General features: G+C 35.5%; 2 protein-coding genes across 4 annotated transcripts; both read right to left on the bottom strand.

Annotated features, from left to right (window-relative positions):
* Positions 1-1,674: 1,674 nt before the first annotated feature.
* Positions 1,675-14,621, bottom strand: LOC107768479 (SART-1 family protein DOT2). Of its 2 annotated transcripts, XM_016587616.2 has the most exons (14): positions 14,483-14,603; positions 13,998-14,192; positions 12,860-13,789; positions 8,367-8,508; positions 8,221-8,275; positions 7,626-7,739; positions 7,417-7,513; positions 7,269-7,335; positions 7,067-7,126; positions 6,358-6,973; positions 5,059-5,420; positions 4,010-4,230; positions 3,245-3,329; positions 1,675-1,982 (listed from the first exon to the last, which is right to left on the bottom strand). In XM_016587616.2, exons 3-14 carry the CDS (start codon positions 13,732-13,734, stop codon positions 1,908-1,910), a joined length of 2,769 nt encoding a protein of 922 aa, XP_016443102.1. In that variant the 5' UTR covers positions 13,735-13,789; positions 13,998-14,192; positions 14,483-14,603; the 3' UTR covers positions 1,675-1,907. The 2 variants fall into 2 exon arrangements, with proteins under 2 accessions (XP_016443102.1, XP_016443095.1); XM_016587609.2 differs by lacking the exon at positions 13,998-14,192 and having other exon boundaries at positions 14,483-14,621.
* Positions 14,622-17,029: 2,408 nt separating this feature from the next.
* On the bottom strand, positions 17,030-22,289 carry LOC107768494 (thioredoxin-like 3-2, chloroplastic). 2 transcript variants are annotated; one of them, XM_016587624.2, is made up of 5 exons: positions 21,881-22,277; positions 19,295-19,369; positions 18,599-18,665; positions 17,457-17,474; positions 17,030-17,336 (listed from the first exon to the last, which is right to left on the bottom strand). In XM_016587624.2, the coding sequence occupies exons 1-5, from the start codon at positions 22,189-22,191 to the stop codon at positions 17,229-17,231; spliced, it is 579 nt and encodes a 192-aa protein (XP_016443110.1). In that variant the 5' UTR covers positions 22,192-22,277; the 3' UTR covers positions 17,030-17,228. The 2 variants fall into 2 exon arrangements, with proteins under 2 accessions (XP_016443110.1, XP_016443117.1); XM_016587631.2 differs by having other exon boundaries at positions 17,217-17,336; positions 18,594-18,665; positions 21,881-22,289.
* Between the last annotated feature and the right edge of the window lie 543 nt (positions 22,290-22,832).

Genomic DNA, 22,832 nt, shown 5'->3' with positions numbered 1-22,832 from the left:
TAAGGGTAAGGTCTGCGTACACACTACCCTCTCCAGACTCCATGATATGGGATAATAGTGGGTATGTTGTTGTTGTTAGGTTCTTCTTCCATATTTTGCAAGTGTTGTGGCAGCACTTTGTTGTTGATCTTTCGGTATATATTACTTGTATTATTTGTTTTTTGAATTTGTACTCCTTTAAATTTGTCGGTTCATAAATTTGGCTTCTCATAATACTATATGTATTGTTTTACTTTACTTCTCAACCAAAGAACAACTCTTATTTTAGAAACGGAAAAGGTCCAAATATGCCCATTATACTATACGAAATTGAGCACATTTGTCCTTCATTAATATTTTAGCTCAAATATGCTTTTACCGTCATATAGTTGATCCATATATGCCCTTAAAGTTACACAGTTGGCCCATATATGCCATTTTCGAAACGTAATCCACCCAAATTAATTAGCTCTTTCGTTAATTGTATTACAAACACTATTTCCTTTTTATTAGTAATTTTTTTTCTTTACCTTTCTCTTTTCTTTCTTCTTTTTTATTTTCTTTTTTTCTTTTTTTTTTCTCCCTTATCCGATTTCCTCCATTACTGATGTCTTCTCCATTTTCATCACCAATTTTACTTTACAAAACTCATAAATTCCAATTACTAAGAAAATTTTCCTATAAGAATATTTTTATAGATCATATGTTTTTCAATTTTTTAATTTTTACTGAACATATATTTAGTTCTAAAAATTTAACAAAGTAAGATTGAAATAATATTTATGTAACAAAAAATCCGAAAATCCAACAAAACCGAACAATCCAAACCGATATAATTGGTTTGGTTTGATTTTGATAAAAATCGAACCAACCCGTTCCATGTACACCCCTAATTTACATAGTTAATAAAAAAAAATAGAAAATGTCCATCTGAAAAAAGACTAACAATTCAAATTTTTAACACTACAACTTGAACTCTAGGCTTTTAATCTTTAAATTATCTTTCTGAAAACAATTTAAATATTTTGATCTTTTGAGTATTGTTAAAGGTTGAGATGTTTTTATTACTTTAAAGTTTAAACCATAATTTTTGTAATAATTTAATTTCATTTATTTAGAGGGCTAGTGAAATTGAAACTTGATTACCTTATGGGAGAATTTTCTTAGTAATTAGAATTCATGAGTTTTGTCAAGTAAAAATGGTGACGAAAATGAAAAAGACATCAGTAACGGAGGAAACGGATAAGGGAGAAAGAAAAAGGAAAAAAAAAAAGAAGAAGAAAGAAAAGAGAAATGTAAAGAAAATAGTGTTTGTAATACACTTTAATACAATTAACGAAAGAGCTAATTAGTTTGGGTGAATTCCGTTTCGAAAAGGGCATATATGGGCCAACTGTGTAACTCTAAGGGCATATATGGACCAACTATGTAACGGTAAGGGCATATTTGAGCTAAAGTATTAATGAAGGGCAAATGTGCTCAATTTCCTATAATACAAGGGCATATTTGGACATTTGCCCTTTAAAAACGAACATCATAAAACTTTGGTTTATTTTATTCTCTTTTTTTATTTTTAGCTTGAGTTTGAAAAATAAATTTCATGAATCATGATTACAAATTCTAGCTATCTATTATAAAATTTGGTTGACAGAATACAACTTTAAAGAGTAACGAGTTACCAAATCACACAAACCGAAAAGTGAAAACACCATTACATACCAAATTTACTTCGATATGATATTGGTCTTAACATTTTCAAAACTAAACCTATAATACCGAACCAAAATCTTTCAAAATCGTACCAAACATGAACACCCCCAATTCAATAATTGAACTTTAGTTCCGTCCGCCTGGACACAGCTTATGTACAATTACAAGAGCTTATGCATAAAAACACCAGTATATCTTACGCTAGGAAGTTTACACAATTAAGTTTTGGGCTTCTTTTGTGAAGTCCCCTCTCCTGGCTCGGACTTGCGCTTTATGCCCAAAAAGTGCTCAACCTGAAAGATGAAGCGATAAGAATGATAACCCGAAGAGAACTAGATGAGTGAACAGGCATAAATATAGGCTACTGAACTGATGGTTATGTGCAAGCACTAAAAACCATAACATCAGAAATAGGATCATTAAACCATCTCAAGTCAACCGGCATAGGAACAAGCATCCCTACTTTGCTCTACACTTTCAACTCTATTACGACAATCAAATAATGCACTGTAAGATAAAGGCAAAAAGGCGCTTTTTTCAATATGTCATGGGCAAATTACACCGTTTCAGTACTAGGCACATATACGAAAAAGGTTTACATGGATAAACATACCACTAATGCTAGTTGCATGTGTCTAAGCATTGATTAAGCATCATAAATCATAATAAAACAGAAAAGCAATATCCTCAATAGAACAAATGCGCAAGCGCATGCCACATAGCTAAGGACAGAGACTTTTGAGTCTAATTTTTTTGAGAAGAAGACTTAGTAGTCTACTTAGACCTGAAAGAAATTCATATCCTCGGTAACTTAGGGGTCGTTTGGTTGGGAAACAAGTTGTCCCAAGATTAATTATCCCGGGGTTGTTATCCCACCCTCTGATAGGGATAAAAAATTAACACTACAATCCCGGGATAACTAATCCCAGGATTAGTTATACCACGATTTTATCCTGTGGGATAAACTCATGTCAAATTTAATCCCGAGATTAATTATTCCTTATCCCTCGTACCAAACGAGCCAAGGAACAATATATACTGAGAACATTTTCCACAGCTAATTAAGGGTGTTTTAACCAAAAGTATAACTAAGTTCATCTGCCACTAACCAAATACTACAAAATAGGACATAACTAAGTTCATCTGCCACTAACCAGATACTACAAAATAGGACTGTTCATTAGGTAACAACAGTAAGACTTCTTACTTATCAAGAGGGGAGGAAAGCAGGTCCAGCAAAACTAAAGACGACACATTCAAGGACTATATAGCACACAAAACGGTTCAGGTGACATCTCTTCGGGAATGTTACATCCAAATCATGGAGTCTTAGATAACTAAAATTTGCTCCAGTGCTGTGAGTGTGAATCATACAACACAAATATCAACACCACATTAATTATGCTAAATCATGCTACAAGCTAGATAAAAAAGAAAAGCACAATGGTTTGCATCATGAACAAATAGCACATTAGAACACACTGAATCACAAGCACTGAGCATAGCATGAGAAGCAATCCACCGCAAATATATGTATTCAGCAAAAGATACTGACCTTCTTATCACCGAGCATGGGGGTCAAACCTCCAGGCAGGGCCTTCTCAACAGTAGCAAAACCACTTCTAGGATCACTAGTTTGCCTGGTATAACAGAATACTTTACAATTACAAAACCATACAGAATGTGTGGACACATAAAAAAAAACAAGTTTGTGACATGAAAAATATGAGAGAGTCAGTTATATGTACATATATTTCAATGACATGCATAATCTGAAGGGTTGCAATCATTCAAAGTTAAACGTGATCGAGTAATCTAAAATACACATGCACAAATCTGAACATCTGTGAGATAAAACAAACATCACTGTTAACAAAGACTAATCTTCTCAAGTCATTGAATATGTGTTCTGACTTGAGAGCAAAGACAAAGGAATGCACTGAAGAAGTAAATCTCAACGTTCAAGTTTAAAAATAAAAAAAAGGACAGCCCGGTACACAAAGCATCCCGCGTTCACGCAGGGTCCAGGAAAGGGTCGCACCCCAAGGGGTGTGATGTAGATAATCTATCCTAATGCAAGCATTAGTGGCTGCTTCCCCAGCTCGAACCCGTGATCTATAGGTCACACGGAGACAACTTAACCATTGCTCCAAGGTTCCCTTTCTCAAGTTCAAATCAAAATTGATGAAAATTTCGACCGGGGAAAAGTATAAAAATCCTTGCCTAGGTAACTGACAAGTCAACTGCATAGTTGGTAATCCACATGAAAAGACCTACTTTTTGAAAATAAAGCACTTTGAATCAAGAAACTAAAACATACCCTGGTTTAACATTTCCACTGAGAACAAGATATGGAGTTTTAAATTGAGCCTGAGCTTCTCTCATCCTCTCCACAGACAGTGATGGCGTATCTGAATTTTTCATCTGTTTTATCTTCAGCTCCTCCTGGTATTGCCGCATACGCTTTTCTTGCTTCATCTTTCCTGGCCCCTTCCCATGAAATTTATGTGAAAGCAACCGAAAAGCCTCCTTTGGAGTCAGCTGAAAAAGAGAAGCCACGTATTAGTTGAGTAAGAAATGAGGCTACATTAGCCAAAACTCACAGAACCAGATCAAATAGGTAATTCTCAGTCCCCCGCCTTTTTTTTGTTTTTCCAATTTGGCAAGTATCATTTCAGTCAGTTTATTATATTGAAATTAATAGAACTCTCTCTCTCTCTCCCACACACACACACTCAACCACTCATTTTCCAATCTAGTTGGGCTTTCAAAACAATTGACATATGGGTGCACAAGTTTCACACCAATAACGGACACAGTAGTCGTACAGCAACAAGCTTACCCAATAACCTTTATTTCAAACACTTTGAGATGTGACACATATCTACTGCCATCCTTATCTTCTACTGCTCAGAAATCTCCTCCATGTCATTATATGTCCACGGAGCAGTACTATAAGACCAGTGTTGGAGTTTTATGTATGCAAAGAGATGGTTACCTCGACTTTATGTTCACTTTTTAGAAAAAAAAAATACTGTGGGAATCACTTATCAAATGAATAAAAAAATAAATCTCGTAACCTTATCAGTAATAAGATTCACACTATTGAAAACTGTAGAACAAAGATTTCCCTCACGAGAAAGTACAGACATCTTTGGACAAGAAAGTGTGGGACAGGAGGAGGCAAGGAGCTTTTTCAATTACAAAAAGAAGGATGGCGAGTGACAGCCTGACAGGTGCCATAGAATGTGTTGAAAAAAGGTATAACTGAATAAACAGAATACTAGTCCGAGGGGTTAACAGCACAAAACAACTGGTGAATAGAAATTAGAGAATCCAAAAACTGATTAATCAAGTAAAAGTACTTACAATTCGCCCATACTCATCAGTCCTTTCAATGCGTATTTCTTTTTTCCCATCCTCACCACGGATGCCTACGAGCTTGCTTTTCTTCTTGTCCATGTTACGACCACCCCATTCAATATCTTCCTTGAGTGTACCTCGTTCTTGCAAAAGTTTGAGAGCCCCTGATAAACCCTTTCCAACTGGAACTTCATGTATCGTCGCATCTGGAGTTACTTCCATTTCCTCCTCCTTTACAGAGGGTTCCTCTTCCTCGGTTTCCTTCACCTCAGTCCAACCACCATCCTCAGTCTTCATTTCTTCATCAGAGGGTTTTGGGAGCACCTCTTCCTCCATGAAGACATCATCACTACCAGGTTTTTGTTCTTCTACAAAAATCAAAGCAGCATAACGTCAGAAACATCACCCTTGAAAGCCTTTGCCGAGTTCCAGTAATGACCAAAGTGTAAGTTGCAGCTAATTGATAAAACATAAAGCAAAAATGCAACATTAACACGTGAAAAAAGCTCACATGCTTAACAGGCATGTTGTATCATTCCAATTTTACCAGATGTTCCTGCAGCGACTAAAAACATGTGTTGTGTAGAAAATGGGAATCTCTCTTTCCTCGGAATCAATTCCAATCAGAAACGAGCATTTTTCTAAATGACTTTTTTTATGACGTCTTTTTGTTAAGAACTTATAACAAGGCTAATTCAGAATGCTCGTCATAAAAAAAACACCCATAGGCAGAGACATGTAAGAAAAAAAGAAATACCCATAAAAAACAACACTGCTTCTATTCACTAAATCGTCAATAAATTAGAGAGAAGATTAATATACTATAACCTCCGAATATTTGCTTTCTTTCTTAATCATACATAACAGAAATAGGGGTGAAAAGGAATAGTGATTCAATTGTAAAACGTTTGTTTCAATAAATCTGGAGACTCAATTCTAATACGTTTCAGGATTTTGTTTCAATATATCTGGAGACTCAATTGTTTGAAAGATATATCTGGAGACTCAATCGTAATATGTTTTCAGAAATTAGTTCGATAATACCCCATATATCACACTCCACACCTCACCAGGCGAAGAAAGAGGGCACGTTAGATTGAATTGAGTGGTTCCATTCCATACTCTGTTTTCTTCCCAGTTCACAAATTACTCATTACTAGTAACATTTAAACTGTGCCAGCACACAAACCTATTCCAAAACATGGTCTACCCACAGCACATGCAATTGAGTAAACCTTGCCACATCCCTTGAGAAAATAAAATGTCAATTAGCACAAGAAGTCAAACAAAACTAAAAGTTCTTACCTTCATCAAGCTGAAGACCCCAGACAAACTCTTCCATCTCTGTGAAGACAACCTTGTTCTCTTGTGACTCTCCAGATACAGAACTTGGATTATCCACGGTTGAATCATTTGCACGGGAAATGGCAAGTGAAGCAATTGACTCTGGAAAGGTTTTGGCAAGGCCCTCTTGCTTTTTCAAAGCAAGCTTTCTGGCTCTTTCTAAGGATTTTCTAAGCTCCTCCTCATCATCATCAAATACAGTATCATCTTCCTCTCTCTGGTTGTTATTAGTCTTCTCGGGTCGAAGTGCTTTAGATGCCTCTTCAGCCTTGGCATAAGCAGCCTGGTAAGACTTGCTCTTTGTCTCTGCCTCTGCTCTCTCCATTTCCTCCCTAAGGGCCTGCCTTGTCTTATCGTTGCGAGAACCAAGATCACCAACACCCAATCCAGAGGATTTGGCCTCCACTTCAAGGGCATCTAGGTCCATCTTCTCTTTCTTCCTCAGTGATTTCTTCTTCTTGGGCTTCTTAAATTGAAGCATCTCCTCTTGAGTGTAGTAGTCAGACAATAATTTCCCAGAAGAATTGAGATCTTCAGCCAGAGTTTTTGAGGAAGACCCCTGAATCCTTTTCCGGAGCTGGCAATCAAAAAAAGGTAACTTCATTTAACAAACATACTCCGACATACACTCCAAAAACCATTCATGATTAAATAGATAAAAATGAGTTACCTCCTCCAGTTTCTTCTCTGCATCAACACTGAATCCTCCAGTTGCATCAAGAGTAACACCCTAAAAGAAAAGCTAGGGTAAGAAAGAAAGATTGGATGTACAATTCCACTTCTCAAACTGAGGACAAAGTGCTTTAAAAAAAAAGTTTCAGATAAACAAGATTTTCTAAGAAGTAAAGAGAAAAGGAAACAAAGAGTTCAACCTCCTCTTCAGCCGGGTCATCATATTGTGGTAATATTTTCCTTTCAAAACCAGGGTCGTCATTGAACCTAAATCCAATAAGAAAGAGATGAATTAGTCATTCAAAACTTGTGTACAAAGCAAGTATATACAGCAATATTAAATCTTACTTGTCATCGTAGATCCCTGTTTTCTTCTTTGCAGCCTTGTAAGCGTCATCCCTCTTCTTCTGTTCTCCAATTTCCACATTTTCAAGCACATCAACCTCTGGGGTATACAATTCAAGTCACTACAAAATCCGAATCCACAGATACTGAAGACCGAAAGAAGAGACAAAAGAAGAAAGGGAAAACACGAGCAATATAACTTGATTGGTTACCTTGATTAATATCATCACCAGCAAGTATGCTCTGATCTTTGAGTGTCAAGACAACTGCCCCACCTTCAACTACTTTGTCAAGCCCATGCAGTACTTTCATCCCACCTAGCTCTTCTGTAGAGATAATACAGACAAACTTCAGAGCATTCTTCAACTATTTTCTCAGAGAGTATAATATAGCTAAATTTAACTTCCGTTCACAAACTGCACAAAAAGCACATCATATTTCATGAAAGGATAATCTTGGCTACTTTCATTTCCCCAATGATGACTTTAAAACTTTTATTTCACATGCTACACCAGTTTGATTAGAGTTGGATGACAATGGGGACCTCACCAACAATTTTCGTATCATAGGCAGGAGTAGAAGTGAAATCAAACAGACTACGAATGAAAAGCGCATAAAAGGGAAGCTTAGGACCCAAGAAGAAAGGTAAAAACCTGCACAAGACAAATGCACTAAACATATTACTCATTTCCTTAGAGTTCCGAAGACTAAGAAATATATAATGACCTCGATTGACTTCAGATGATCTCCTAACACAATTGATTAGAAAGATTAACCAACAGATATATTCAGAAAGAGGAGCCATACTTGCAGCTAGCCGAGCTTTCTCCTCGTCATCGCTTTCTTCGTCATTTATTTTGTCCTGCAAAAATCACACCATAATAAATCATGAAGACCTGAGGTCACATCAATCCAATTTCTACAGAGAAAGAATCACAGGCACATCAGCAGACCTGCTCTTCAAAAATCTTTGAAAGCTGCAACGCTCTCTCTTTCTCAGCAGTCCTTTTCTCCTCAATCTTACGGCTCTTGCTAACCCATGTCATCACCTCAGAAGCACCTTCTGATTTTTTCTTCAACCTCTCTTCCTTCATCCTACAGTCATAAACATTTCTTCAGATTATGGCTATCAAATAAACAAAATCACTCGTCAAACTACATCCAGATTTTACTGTGTGAATACACCCTTCTAGAATGCTGTGCAGCTGAAAGTAGCAACCAATTGTGCACATACAGATAACCTTATTAAATTACCAAAAAGGCACTGTAGACATCATAGAAGCCGCATATCATAGCTACAAACCACGTGCAAGCTTAGAATAGATGATAAAACAATATTCGGAACAAAATAAATATATATGGATAACCACAAACAGAATGGTGACAATCACAGATTAAATTACTTAACTGGCACCATCATCATCACCTCTCTCTAGTCTGTATCTTGTTAAACTTACATAGTTAATGTTAATAACATCAGCACCACCACATGGGTGGATATCATCATTATCAAACAGGATAATTGTTATCATGCATATCATCATTTTCGTTAGTATCTAGTTCAACAGGGTAGAATCAAAGTGGATTGTGTTATTTATTTAATTTAAACCTTTTATGTTCTTAATTAGAAGTTAGAACAGATTGCAATTAATGGCTTTTGGAAATGTTATGTTTGCTTTAACAACTTATCATCTAGTCTCATAGTAGTCTTACCTACACTCTCTCTTTCTCAACCCCCTTCCCCCTCAGTTAATTGATTTTGAAATGATATTTTTAAATTTTTAATACTATGAGCTACCATCAAGTATCAGACTAGTTTAGTAGTTTTACCTGAGCTTTTTCTGGTTTCCAGTTTTTTCCCAATTTTAGTCAGTTACTCCATTATTTGATAAAGGTAACAGTATATTCATCAACACAAAGCTTGTGTTGGAAATCACAATTACAAAAAAAAGGAAGAGACCTATTTATATCTGTCCAAGATTCTTCTTACAAGGACTCTAACAACTCTAATAAAGTCTTAAGTTTCATCTACGCAAAATTCTTTACACCAAAAATAAAAGGACAAAATACAGTTGAGCTTAATTTTCTGTAAAGAACTCCTCCTATCTTCAAAACACCTATCATTTCTTTCCTTCCAGACATTCCACCAAATGCATGCTGGTATAGCCCTCCACCATCTCTTCTTCCTTCCCCAGCCACCTACATTGTTCCAGCACCTCAAAAGATCACAAGTAGTCCTGGGCATAACCCAAGTTGTATTCACCAATGCAAGGAATAACTGCCACAACTGAGATGTAATAACACAATGTAGAAAAAGCTCAATAGTAGTCCTCTTCTTTGCAGATTCTCATGGGTAAGACAGGCCTTCTTGGCTACTAGCCATGTAAAACAGGTTACTTTAAAAGGAACTTTTACTTTCCAGATAAGTTTCCAAGGCCAGAAGCATTGTTGTTGTCCAGGATTGCATAGAAGCTTGTAAGCCCCCTTGACTGAGAAACACTTGCCGCTGTTCCCTTTCCAGATGATTGAGTCCTCTGCTTCAGATGTTCCTTTGAAAACATCCAGAGCATTGAAAAATTCAGGCACTCTTACAATCTCCCAATCATTTAGTGCTCCTTCTGAAGTTAAGATTCCATCCCTGTTGACTCCAAACTTCCTGTATTGTTGATTCAGGTTCTACCACCAGACTATGTAGATCAGGGAAGTTGTCTCTAAGTGGCCCATGTCCCAGCCAGTTTTCATCCCAGAATGATACATTCCTGCCGTTTCCAATAAAGAACCCTATATTTACTGCAAATTCCTCCCACTGGTTTCTAATTACCCTCCAGTTGCTGCCCCCCATAAGCTGTCCTTACAGGATTTGTACACCAATTGTTCAGTTATCCATATTTCTGAGTGATCACATTCCTCCATAAAGCTTGGTTTTCAAAGTTGTACCTCCATAAACATTTCATTAGCAGACTCTTGTTGTGCATTTTTAGATTCCTAACACCCAAACCACCCCTTTTTTTAGGAGTGATAACTGTACTCCGTTTTACCAGATGTTTTATTTTCTCTGTTTCCTTGCCAGATGAAATTCCTTCTTAATGCATCAATTCTCTTTTCCACCTTCACAGGTAGTGGGAATAAAGACATCACATAAGTGGGCAATGAGTCAAGTACACTATTAACTAGTGTGGTTCTGCCTCCCAGAGATAGGTATTGAGCCTTCCATGTTGCCAATCTTTTTTCACACTTTTCAATCACCCCGTTCCAGATTTCCATTGCCTTGTTTTTAGACCCCAGTGACAGCCCCAGGTATGTTGTTGGCAAGGTCCCCACTTCACATGCCAGAACCCCAGCTAATACCTGGATTCTTTCCACCTCACTTACACAGAATAAATTACTCTTTCTCCAGTTTATGTGCAGTCCAGAGATAGCTTCAAAAATGACCAAAATTATTCTCAGTTGTCTCACTTGCTCCAAGTTGGCTTCACAAAATACCAAGGTATCGTCAGCATACAGTAGGTGTGATATTTCCAGACCATTTGGTACCCAGTTACTCCATCTTCATGGAAAAGAAGAAACCAAGGGGTACTATATGATTCAATCATTCAACTGATGAATAAGTCTTGACTTCTAACTCCATTCATTTATTTTTAATAACTACTTTTAAGCCCAATCATATGATTTAGGATTTCCATTATTTGGTCTGACCAAGTGGGCAAGGATATCAAAAGAAATAGTACAAATTAGAGAGAACTAAAATGGCAGAAAACTATAATGCTCCTCCTATCCACAGTCGTATTTGGTCTCCTATGGGACATGGACTTCTAGAATAGATCTGGGAAGGCCCAAAATAAAGGACTCAGCCATAGCTATTGGTAGCCTTTTTTTTTTTAGTCTCTAGAGAATTCTAAGGTTCTTGCTGGTATGTTTATCCTGGAGATAAAAAATGAACTATAACAAGGGCTCCGACCGTACTCGTGTCACATGGCCATAGCTCAACTATTGCCAACACTATCTTGTTATACAAATTTTTTTACTTATTCATGACTAATGGTTGGGTATTGGCAAATAAAATATTTTTCACATTTCCAACGCATGGTTCCTGAGCAGGGTACCTCAATGCATTACACGAATCCTATTTGACATCTATGCTGTCAATGAGAGAGTCAGATATCCTTCAAATCTATGGCAGACTCCTTATGAAACGGGTAAGATCAGAGCAACCAGTATGATTTCTATCCACAACACCAAATAATGATGATAGCACCCTCTACCTGATAAGAGTAGGCTTAGACAAAATAAAGCTCCATGATTCCTACATAAAATATCTGAAAACTGTATATTATTTGTTCATTTCTTAGACATCTTATGCACCATCTTTTTCTTAATTTCCTAGCTAAGTAGCTTTTTTATTTTTAGTTACTCAATAAAAGGGAGCTGCAGCAGCCTATAATTTCAGAGGTTTTCTTCACCAGCCCACTGTTTCTAAATAACTTTACCGGAAGAGGGGGGTTTGGGGGAGGGGGCAAGCCACCAAGACAAGAACAACTAAACCTCAGTCCCAAACAAGATGGAGTAGGCTATATGAATCCTCACTAGCCACGTTACTCCATTTAAATCATCTCATACCAATATTATACAAACACAAATAAATAGAACTAGAAGTTTTGTATATTTTCTAAACGTATACATCTCTAAAAGATTAAACCACTCCTAGAAAGTATAAGACCTAAAGTAAAAGTGCTAACGTCTAAAACATATTCTTAACTAATATGTACAATCAAATACTATTCCCTTACTTGTTGAACTCCGAGCCTTTTTCTTAAATGCTTCATGAAGTAGGGAAAAGAAGGAAAGAGAAGGGAAAACAGAAAATGTTTCGACCCTCCATTCGTTTGACATAGCTCTGTCAAAAGGGTGCGACCGGTGTGGATACTTCATGTACTCAAAATACACTAAGAATTACCAAAAAGGATTTACACATATTCGTTCAGGATACTTTCAATTGTGTCAAATATGTAATGTTACTAATGTACCATGGCTAAGTCAATGCCCTTGCTCAATTTGACAAAAGAAAGAGAAAGAAAAGAGAATAAGTTTCTTCCTGAGTCTACCATTTCTCCTACTTCTCTCCTATTTACCCTACTTTTACTTTTTCTTCCTTTCCGAAGGTGTCAAGCATTGTATTAATGTTGTATTCAGAAGCATAGAAGGACACAGGAGCAGTAAACAGTTTGAGATGTAAACTTTCTTAACACTTACATCATTTCTATTAAAAAGCTTCTAATCCATATGTAAAAAGAAGAGAGAAAAGACTGACACAGACAAATTAATTGCTAAGCTTTTTATCTTAAGTAGACAATAAACAAGAGATACCATTAACAGCAAGGACATACTTAGAAACCTAAGTAGCTTTAACACACTTAAATATGGAACCAATAGATAAAAGATTACTTACTTCAGAATGCGTTCCTCCAGTTTTGAAGCAGAAGATTGTGATCCAGCTGTTTCAACTGCATTATTTCGTGCCCTATCGTCATCCTCATAAGAAACAATTTCTTGCTTGGCCACATCCTGATAATCAGAATCTTCATCATCAACTCTTTGCACATCATCCTTCCGCCTGTCCTTACTCCTATCATGACCCTCGTCTCGCTGTCTACGGTTGCCTCTATCTTTGTCTCTTGACCTCTCCTTATCCTCATCCGCTTCCCTCCCCTTCTCTTTAGTTCTCTCTCTTCCCTTTTCCTTGTCAACTGCATCTCTACCTCTTTCCCTGTCATGTTCCCTTTCTTTTTCCTTTTCCCTATCTCTGTGCTTCTCCCTTTCCTTCTCCTTGACCCTCTCCTTTTCTTTTTCTTTATCCTTCTCCTTGTCCCTGCCCTTGTCCTTCCCCCTCTCCTTCTCTCTCGCCCGCTCAGTATCCCTTTCCAACTCCCGGTCTCGCTCCTTTTCTTTTCCACGATCTCTACGGTTTTTATCTTTTTCCCTGTCTTTATCTTTATACTTGTCCCTATCGCTATCTTTCTCCCTAATCTTCTCCCTTGTCTTATCCCTTTCACGCTCATCTTTATCCTCCTTCCTCCTATCTCGAGTTGACGACCTATCTTTCTCCAAGTCTTTACTCTCACGATCTCTTTTATATTCTTTCTCTTCTCTTCGGCTACTACTTTTCCTATCCTTGCTTCGATGCTTACTTGAATCTTTAGATTTATCATGCCCACTTTCTTCCAAATCAAAGTGCCCATCTTCCCACCTCTCCTTAACCGGAGAGTCATCATGATCCCTCATTTCAACACTTCTTTCACGCCCATCTATCTCCATCATTCCCATCAGAAAAAGGATACACCGTATAAGTAATTTCACTACCAACAAGTCTTAAAAATCCCTGAGATGAAGTTAAGTGAACACCACATATAAGTATACTCACATAGGCAAAGGAAAAATAAGGAGAAAAGACATCAAAGAAAGCAACTATTTTTACCCAAAAAAAACAAACAAACAAAGAGAATGCAAGTTGATAGCAAGAGAATGGAACTGGAGATTATGTTGTTATCATCCCAACTGCTCAATCAAAAACCAATTATACTGTATACCTTTCTAATAATAGCAATTTTGAGCACCCAATAGCGTGGTCTAGTCAAAGAATCATGAGGTTTCAGGTTCAAATCTCAATTGAGGCAAGAGTACTAGGTGCTTCTTCTCATCTGCGCAATCCTGAAGGGTATGTGCGGGTGGGAGGTAGTATGTACTTGTGGAATTGTCGAGGCGCATGCAAGCTGGCCCGGACACTACCATAAGGAAAACTAGCAATTTTGAGAAAATTAATAACTAATATACCAAAGGCGAATTATTTATTAATGTGTCGTACAAATTATATTTAGAAAGAAAATAAGGATGCATAATAACTCACAAAATTCACGAATAAATATCTCAAAATCGAAGTTGAAGCTTACTATGCAGACCAATTCATAATTAGTATTATACCCTAAAGTAATCGGAAATTTAGGGGTTTTTTCTTTATAGGTGAATCTTCAGAAAAGGAGAATAGGAAATAGGATAAACAATAGGAGGAACTTACGGTTGAATTTCGCCGGAGAAGAAATCGACGGAGTTTGCCGCAGAGGATCCGTGTACCAGTGAGCTTAGCAACGTAGGGCGTCAAAGTTCGGTCAAGAGGAAAATTTTGGAGATATTTGAAATTTAGGACCAAAGCCAAATTTGGGCTGGATTTTGAGCCGATTAGAGAAGAAGAAGAAACAGACTTGAAGGGATATGGGCTTTGTTAGAAATTGCAGTTAACTAAGGCCTCATTCTAAAGACCAAAAAATGTTGGGACCTTTTTGTTTATCACATATTTTAAACTTATTTACCCGGTTTATCTAAATTTTTATATTTATTGAAAGTAACTAAAAATTTTATAAAATATATATAAATTCGGTTAAAATCTATAATTTGTCTACAACTTAAAATTGTTTGTACAGAATACGATCAAAAATTATAATTTACATACTTTATATACAATTTGTATACAATTATGTTAGTTGTATATATATATATATAAATAATTTAATTATGTCTTCCTTTTCGAGTTTCAATCTAAAATTTCAACCAAAACCATCCGAATTTCCACCAAATTCTCTCAAAATTGAGATATAAACTCCAAAGGATATTCCCAATCATTTGCAACAACCCAATTCAAACAAAAAATAATTTTCAAATTGGGATTTTCGAATTCAAAGTTTCTAACCTTTCTAATGGCTATCAATGGAGGTTTAAGCTCATATATACACTGTCTAATTCATTTTAGTTTCAATTATACTGTCAATTAGTTTCAATTTAGTTCTAAGCGCCACTTTTGTAGACAATATCTTATTTATTCATTCAAAAAACTTCTATTAGCCCATTTGTATTGGTGCTTCACGTGTGTATTCTATGAATTTGACCCAGTTGAATCCTTTTTCTTCACCGTTCTTCAAAGCTCCGAGCGCATGTTCATCTACAAAAATCGAAATGAAGAGAAACTGATAGATAAATGTATATATAGAGAAGAAAAATAGAGAAGAATGAAGCCTAAAATGGGTAAGATTTGAGTCTAATATATTATTTTGTATATAAATGGTAAATTGTATATACTAATATAATTAAGCAATAACTTCTATAGAGGGATAAATAAGTTTATAATGTAATATGGACAAGTAAAAATTAAACTTCTCAAAACACTGCTTGGGAAAATTAATTTTCATTAGCACAATTATTAGGAAAAAAATTATGGGGGTACAAATTTACGATGATAATATGATTAAATAAAATAAGTAAATGTTAGATCTTTCTCTTTTCTTTCTGTTCTTCCCTTAATCAACGGTCCTGCCTATCCCTCCTTCAGTTTAAAATAAATTTGATGTTATTTCCCTTTTCTTTGTGAGGCCAAAACAATTTTGAGAATTTTATTTATCATTTACCCGAGGATTTTTCATTTTTTAAAATTGTTTCGTGGGAATAAGTTAAGAGATTGTGATTTGTGAATAGCAAGAGAAGAAATAAAAAGGAAAGGTCTTTGATGGGAATTGAACAGTGCACGTAGGTGGTGCAGGAGTGAAACAAGCTATGATTTTATGCATTATTATAACTTTTTTCTTAAGTTGAATGTTTTTTAAAAGCAAATATTTGTTTGCCTACTCTTGTATTATTTCCTCACATTTCAGACTCAATTTATTGTTTTTTTCTTTTGGTCTTACCTTGCTAGATGAATATGTAGTTAGTTTAGACCATTCATCAGTCTTAGTATATGCATCCGTTGGAACACAGTAAAATTTAGGATTAATTTTACTGCACATATATGATATGATAATGACTTTTGTGTGGTTCTTACTTCTTATATTTCACCTGATTTTAGTTATTTTTATTTTACAAAGTTTCTAATTGATAAAATACTCAAATGCGGATTTAGGACGGATTTTATGATTTTAGTTATTTTTATTTTACAAAGTTTCTAATTGATAAAATACTCAAATGCAGATTTAGGACGGATTTTATGAATTCAACCAAATATCTTTTTTTTAAAGGGGGGGGGGGGCTTGGGAAAATGGGGCAGATATTAATCATGTTCCCAATAGCCAGATGTTGTTTAGAAGTAGGTCATGTTAAATAGAAGTCAAACAATTCAAAAATCTATACTAAGTTCCCGTTTGACCATAGATTTTATTTGTTAAAAATTAAAAACATTATTTGTTCATAAAATATGATCAGTTTTCTTTTTTTTAAAAAAAAATTCAGGTTCCGGGCAGGTTTTGGGTGAATTTTTTTATTCTACTTACAAAACTTCAAGTTTTTTCAAATAAAATGCATGTCCAAACACAACTTCAACTTCCAAAAATTATTTTTCAACACAAGTTCAAAAACTCTTTTTCCAAGTTTCCACCAAATCTATGTCCAAACGCTAGCTAAATCAACTCTTGTACCCCAGGAATTGTTTTCTGATCTTATTAACACTACAAAGAGGTGAAGGGTGCAGGAACAACAATAATAGCAACTACGCCTCAATTCCAAACAAGTTGGGATGGGCTATATAGAATCCTCGCTTTCTCCATTTAAGCTCGACTTTATGCCAAGAAATGTACAGGATACATGAAAAGAAATAAACACCTTTATCTTTTAATGTTGAGACAAAAAGTCAGTATCTGTGTATGGTTATCCTTTCAAGTGTACATGTGAAGAATAACAATTTATTGAATGGCATCTTGAAAATTTTTACAAACCTGGGAATAATATGAGACCAGAACAAAACAGGATAAATGGATTCTGCAAGTATTGGATATGCCTTCAAGTTATAAATTATTATCTTCATTTTCTATCATATCGCGAACCTCAGTAACGACTAAATATGCTTTGTGGCCTCCAATTACTTCCGCTTGTTTATTTCCGTCCCTCCATAACTGCACATAGGCCACATTCATACTATCACTAAACCATTTGAAGATGATAAAAAGCATTTGAAGCTAAAACCATATGAGTAAAATTAGCTTTCGAGCAGCTAAACAAGATGCGTTTGTTACCTGTATGGTCGGCATTTTCTGTTCAGGTTTTGTTGCCATAGAGATTTGGACACATGAAAATGTAGAAACTCACATCATTAAATGAAGAGAATAAATTCAAGACACAGTATTGCACGTAACTAATCAAATAACTCCAATGACACAACAGTACCACTTTATACAAATGAAAGACAATGTTTTCTTAGTGAAAAGGAGTGGCTTTAACTAGTAAAATTTGCTTTTATCGAGTAAAGCATTTATACATCTAAATATCTTATGACATCTAATATGTGGGGTGAAAATCATATCTCTGTTCTCCGCCAGATTGCCCGAAAATGGAAGGCCTAGTTTATTGTAACCAGCAAGAGGTAAAGTTATCTTCCCCCTATTTCTAACTTCGGAAATCATGTGCATGTCAACATTTTTCTAGACAAATGGTGCCCCATCATCCTATTTATGATTTTCTAGCCACTGTCTGCAATAATTCATACAACTGATTCAACTAAAAAAGTAACACATCTACTAGTGCATGTAACATATGTACCTTTTATGTAATTAAACTGTAATATTTATTTACTTCTGTAAAGATTCTTGGATTAGGTATTCGGCCAGACAGATAACATGAATTTGGATGCAATGCATCTGGAAAAAATCTAATAGGGTCCGGACTTGAGGTCAAGAAATCACATCTAGCTTCAGCATCTAAAATCAACTAAAAGCTATAGGATTTAGCCGCCAAGGGGGTGGATTTTAGCAATCGAAGAGTTGCAGTGACACCCCTAAGAACCAAGGTTCGAATCCCAATAGATGCAACACTATGTTTGTCTAAGCCTTAGCCAAAGAGTTAAGCCGATACTTATCAGTAAGAGGCAGGAGGTATTTGGTGAATTGATTGAAGTGCACGTTATCTGGCTTGGACACCATTGTTATTAAAAAGAAAAAGTACGATTTGATTGGTAAACGTACAATCCATTGACAGTCTAGAAAGAAAAAAGAATTTGATGCTTTCATAAGGGATATGCCGCAAAGGCGCTAGTTGCAAAGATGGTGTCTAAACAGCCTCAAGAGTAGTTAATTTTATAAGCTTTACAAGTTTAGTATCCAATAATTACATATCAAAAGACATTGACCATTTGGTTGAGTTAGGGGGAAGGAAACCTTACAGTTATTCCTGCACGAACCACAAGCTTGTGTGGAACATTATTGACATCAACACAATAAAAGCGTGTTCTGTGAAATCAAGATAGCAGAAGATCTAGATCAGTACCCAAACTCAACTAAAGTTATTCATGCTCAAGAAAGTGATGCACAATGCATACCTAAGTACACACAAGATACTTAATGCCACAAACAAGCAGTTAAGCATGAGCAGTTACTGCCTTAAAATAAAATTGATTCTTGAAATTATAGTTTTAGAAGTAATAGCCACCGTCCTCATCCAAATTTATGAACTCGGGTAATTTAAGGGTCCTCAATCCTTCCCTGCTATCTGAATCACTGTGACTAATTTGATAACATGAGAACTGTTCACCAATTTATTATTGGGTCTTTCAGGAAGTAATAAGAGAATTACAAGAGAAAAATTCAGAGTACCTAATCCTTCTAAAAATATTTAAAGAAGCTAGCAATGCTTATGAGTTATGACATGTCTCTAAGCAAATAAATGTCACAAGAATCCAAAGTTTTGAAATAGACAAGTTTGAAGAGTAATCAGCAAAAAGTTTGAAGAGTAGCACAAAAGCTTATCGCAAATCCTATAGGAACAAATAGAAGTGCAACCGAAGTAGACACTTTAGGCCTAGAAAAAGCCTTTTTAATGCAAGGTGCTATATCTGAAGGGAAATGCAAGAGAGCACAACCTTGGGAAGTAATCAGCAGCTAATTTTTCCAATTTTGGTTTCAAGTATATGCATTTGCGACACCAGGTTGCCATCCTGCAGATTCAAATAGATTCAAAATTACATCAACTCAATACCAGCTTCTTTCTTGATAATTTTTCAGATATTGCATATAAAATAAACTTTTCCAGGAGAATAAGTGATACAGCAGCTATATGCTAAGCCACAGACATATTTAAGCCTAAGGTGTTTCAATCTTTTTCAGGGCCACAAAAGTGGAAACTGTTCTAGGTTCTCAAAGAAATGCTTCAGTAGAAAAAGAGTAGGAAAATAATATTCATGGAAAAACACCTTCCCGTTCTATGGCTCCAAAATCGTTGTCTATGGGAAAAAGATCAAAGACTGAACATGAGAATTTAAAGCATTCACTTCTACCCTGCTATGCTAGTGGCAGACAGAGCATGACGAAAAAAGCAAACAAGGAAAAAAGTAAGTAGCAAAAAAATATCCCTCTCTCTCTCTCTTCCTTGTGTGTATGCATGAACTTTATGGTGAAAGGTCAAAGGAGGAATTTTCTTTGGCTCAATTTCATGAGAAATGCCAGAATAAAACAGAAGGCTTTAGAATGCTAAGTGATAGTGTTAGAATGTTAGAGCAAGATATTAGAAGTGTTAAAAGTTTTTAAGATAGATATTGTCCTATATTGAGCAATATGTGTCTTGTATTTGATACCTATAAATGTTGCATCCCTCTCTTATTTTCACATCTGGTGTCCACCTGTATAATCTTGGTAGCAACTTAAATAACTTCAGCCTACCAGCGAATGGTCATATGCTGCCGGCCTCTCAGCCAAAGTTTCACTTTTATAGTTACTTCTCTTTCCTCATTCCAGTAACCATTCACCAGTGGCACGATACCTATATCCGATGACTGGCAGCAGCACCCTCTTTTCCGCTGATCATTCTGGCAACACCGCACCTTTATTCACAGACCGTTCCATCAACATTGTATCTCTTTCTGGTGACTGTTTGCCTTTATCCAGTGACTGTTCTGTTGACGCTCGCCTCTTTAGGGTAGCCGTTCTGACACCATTGCACTACTTTCTTGTGACTGTTTGGTGATGTTGTCTTTTTTCTAGTACTATTCCGACCAATATTCTGGTCATCTTTCGACTGTTATTCATTATCCAAAAACATTTCCAGTGAGATTGCATGACCACTGACCCTGACTTCTTCAGTTAGAGCTGACGACCACAACCTTTTCAATAGGTTTCCAACAACTGAAGTAGTTATGCAATTTTCTAGTGATTGTTTTTATGCCCGTGTTTTGAAAATAGGCAAACTTCCCAACCATAAGTTTGAGGAGCATTTTAAACGTTTTTAGTATTATAATGTTAGAACTTAGAGGGAGAATATTATGAACACAACTTTTAAGTTAGATATTGTCCTAAATTTGACATATGAATCTTTTTAACACATATAACTAGGTGTATCTTGTATTTATTAGATCATTGAGCCATCGATATATCTCCTCTTTGCTATTATTTTCCCAAAGGTTTTAACTTTGACAAGAGTCTATCTATCACCTTGAAGAAAAGAAATGTTTGATGACTTGGAGATGGATAGATAAGAGAAACAACGGCTAATGGAGAAAGAAGCTAAAATTCAATAGATCATAGTCTAACATTAATACGATATATAGAAGCAAAACCAAAAGACAAGCTCATCCACAAGATACCAAAAGAACTTCAGCCTTTTTTTTTATCTTTTAGGTCATGGGGAAAACCAGTCACTTGGAAACAAGAACCTTCATCTAAAGTAACAAAAGCTTAAATGTTGACCACATGATCAGTTAAAGGACAATAAGATTAAAGCTAAGAGAGAAACACGGAGATTACGAATAAAATGATTTCCTTGGAGTGAACATTGGTATCAAATTTCAAGCTTGTAACCTTACAAGAAAGGCTTTCATCTCTCAATAATAGGTACTTTTCAATGTGAATTCCAGATGATGAGCACTTCATATTGAGTTATCTACTCATACTTGATATTTGAGCCAATCAACAGTAACCACTGTTCTATCAATATACATATGTCCCAATTTGTATGATGCAGTTTATAATTCGAGAGTCAAACGAGTTTTCGAGTTTTCTTTGACCGTGATTTTTCTTTTGAATTGTTAATTATTGTGACTTATATTAGTAACTTTGTGTAGTTTCTAAATATGTAAACTTTTATTTCAAAAGACTTAAAATTTTGTGTCCGGACTGCATCAAACAAATTGGGATAGAGGGAGTACTAAAAATCAATCTTTAACAAAATAAACATATCTTTTACACAGTGCCAGCGTGAAACTCTAGTACGCTCAATCTCATATTTCCATTAGAAAAAACATCATGAGCAAGTGAAATTCATTTAATTGCTTTTTACAGAAGACAACTGAAAAATTATAAACCAAAAAAGCAAAAAACTTTATAACTCTTTTACTTTTTTCCAATTAGATAATAACCCTTTATTTCTTTCATATGTTCGAACAAGAAAAAAAGTTCTTTGACCCTATTTTTTCTATATGAAAGACATGAATCACAAATAAGAATAACACACGTACCATAGAATTACAACGGATTCATTAATTTGCTGGGCTTCAGAAATGACCCGATCAAATTGGGCTTCACTGGAAATGGGTTGTAGCTCAACTGAAGCTGGTGAATTATCAAGATCTTGTACAGAACTTTCTTCACTGTTATTTTCCAAAACCTCAGCTTTAGCTCTGAATTTTAAATGAATTTTTGAACAATTTACAGATATTGGGAAGACAGGTATTAATTTTAGACATTTGAAGTTTGATATGTAGGATTGGTTTGATTTTTTCGGATATAATTGTTGAATAACTGGGGAGAATTGTGTAGAGCTAGACATTGGGTTGACTTGTTGTTGGTTATGAATTACGAGTCACATCACAGGGGCAATTGGCAGAGTAGTTGAAGAAGAGGAGAGGAGTTAAGCGTGCATTGCACGTGCAATGTTGACGGCAGGCATGCGATGTACCATTTAGGGGTCCTTTTTCTTTATGCAGATGTTACTTGCTTTCGGGTTCCACTAATCCGAAATTCTACTAAAATTAAGCGAGTTTATATGTCTCATTATGCATTGTATCGCTTTATTTCTAGAGCTTGAACCCGAGATGTCTAGTTATATATTTGCTTTGGTTGACTCTAAATCTATTTATTTTTATGTGTTTTTATTTTACTAGATTTAGTGTACGTGCGTTACACGTGTAATTTAACTTATTTATCAAACATTACAAAATTAGTATCTAAAAATTATAAAGTTTTTATTGCATACATATCAAGAATTGTTGAGTTATACAATAGATATTAAATTATCTAAAAAGCTTACATCTTCACATTCTCTGGAAGTTGAGCAAAGTATTGTTTATTTGACTAATAATGGCTTCTATATTTTGTATTTATGACATGACGAATAATCAGTGATATAATGGTTTGATAGTCTATTATTTTTTTGATTTCAACAAATGCTTCCAACTTTTAATAAGATTA

This window comes from Nicotiana tabacum, chromosome 13 (assembly GCF_000715075.1).
Source record: "Nicotiana tabacum cultivar K326 chromosome 13, ASM71507v2, whole genome shotgun sequence".
Taxonomy (NCBI): domain Eukaryota; kingdom Viridiplantae; phylum Streptophyta; class Magnoliopsida; order Solanales; family Solanaceae; genus Nicotiana; species Nicotiana tabacum.
The sequence above is the reverse complement of the archived record's forward strand: the minus strand, read 5'-3'. Positions and strand labels throughout refer to the sequence as shown.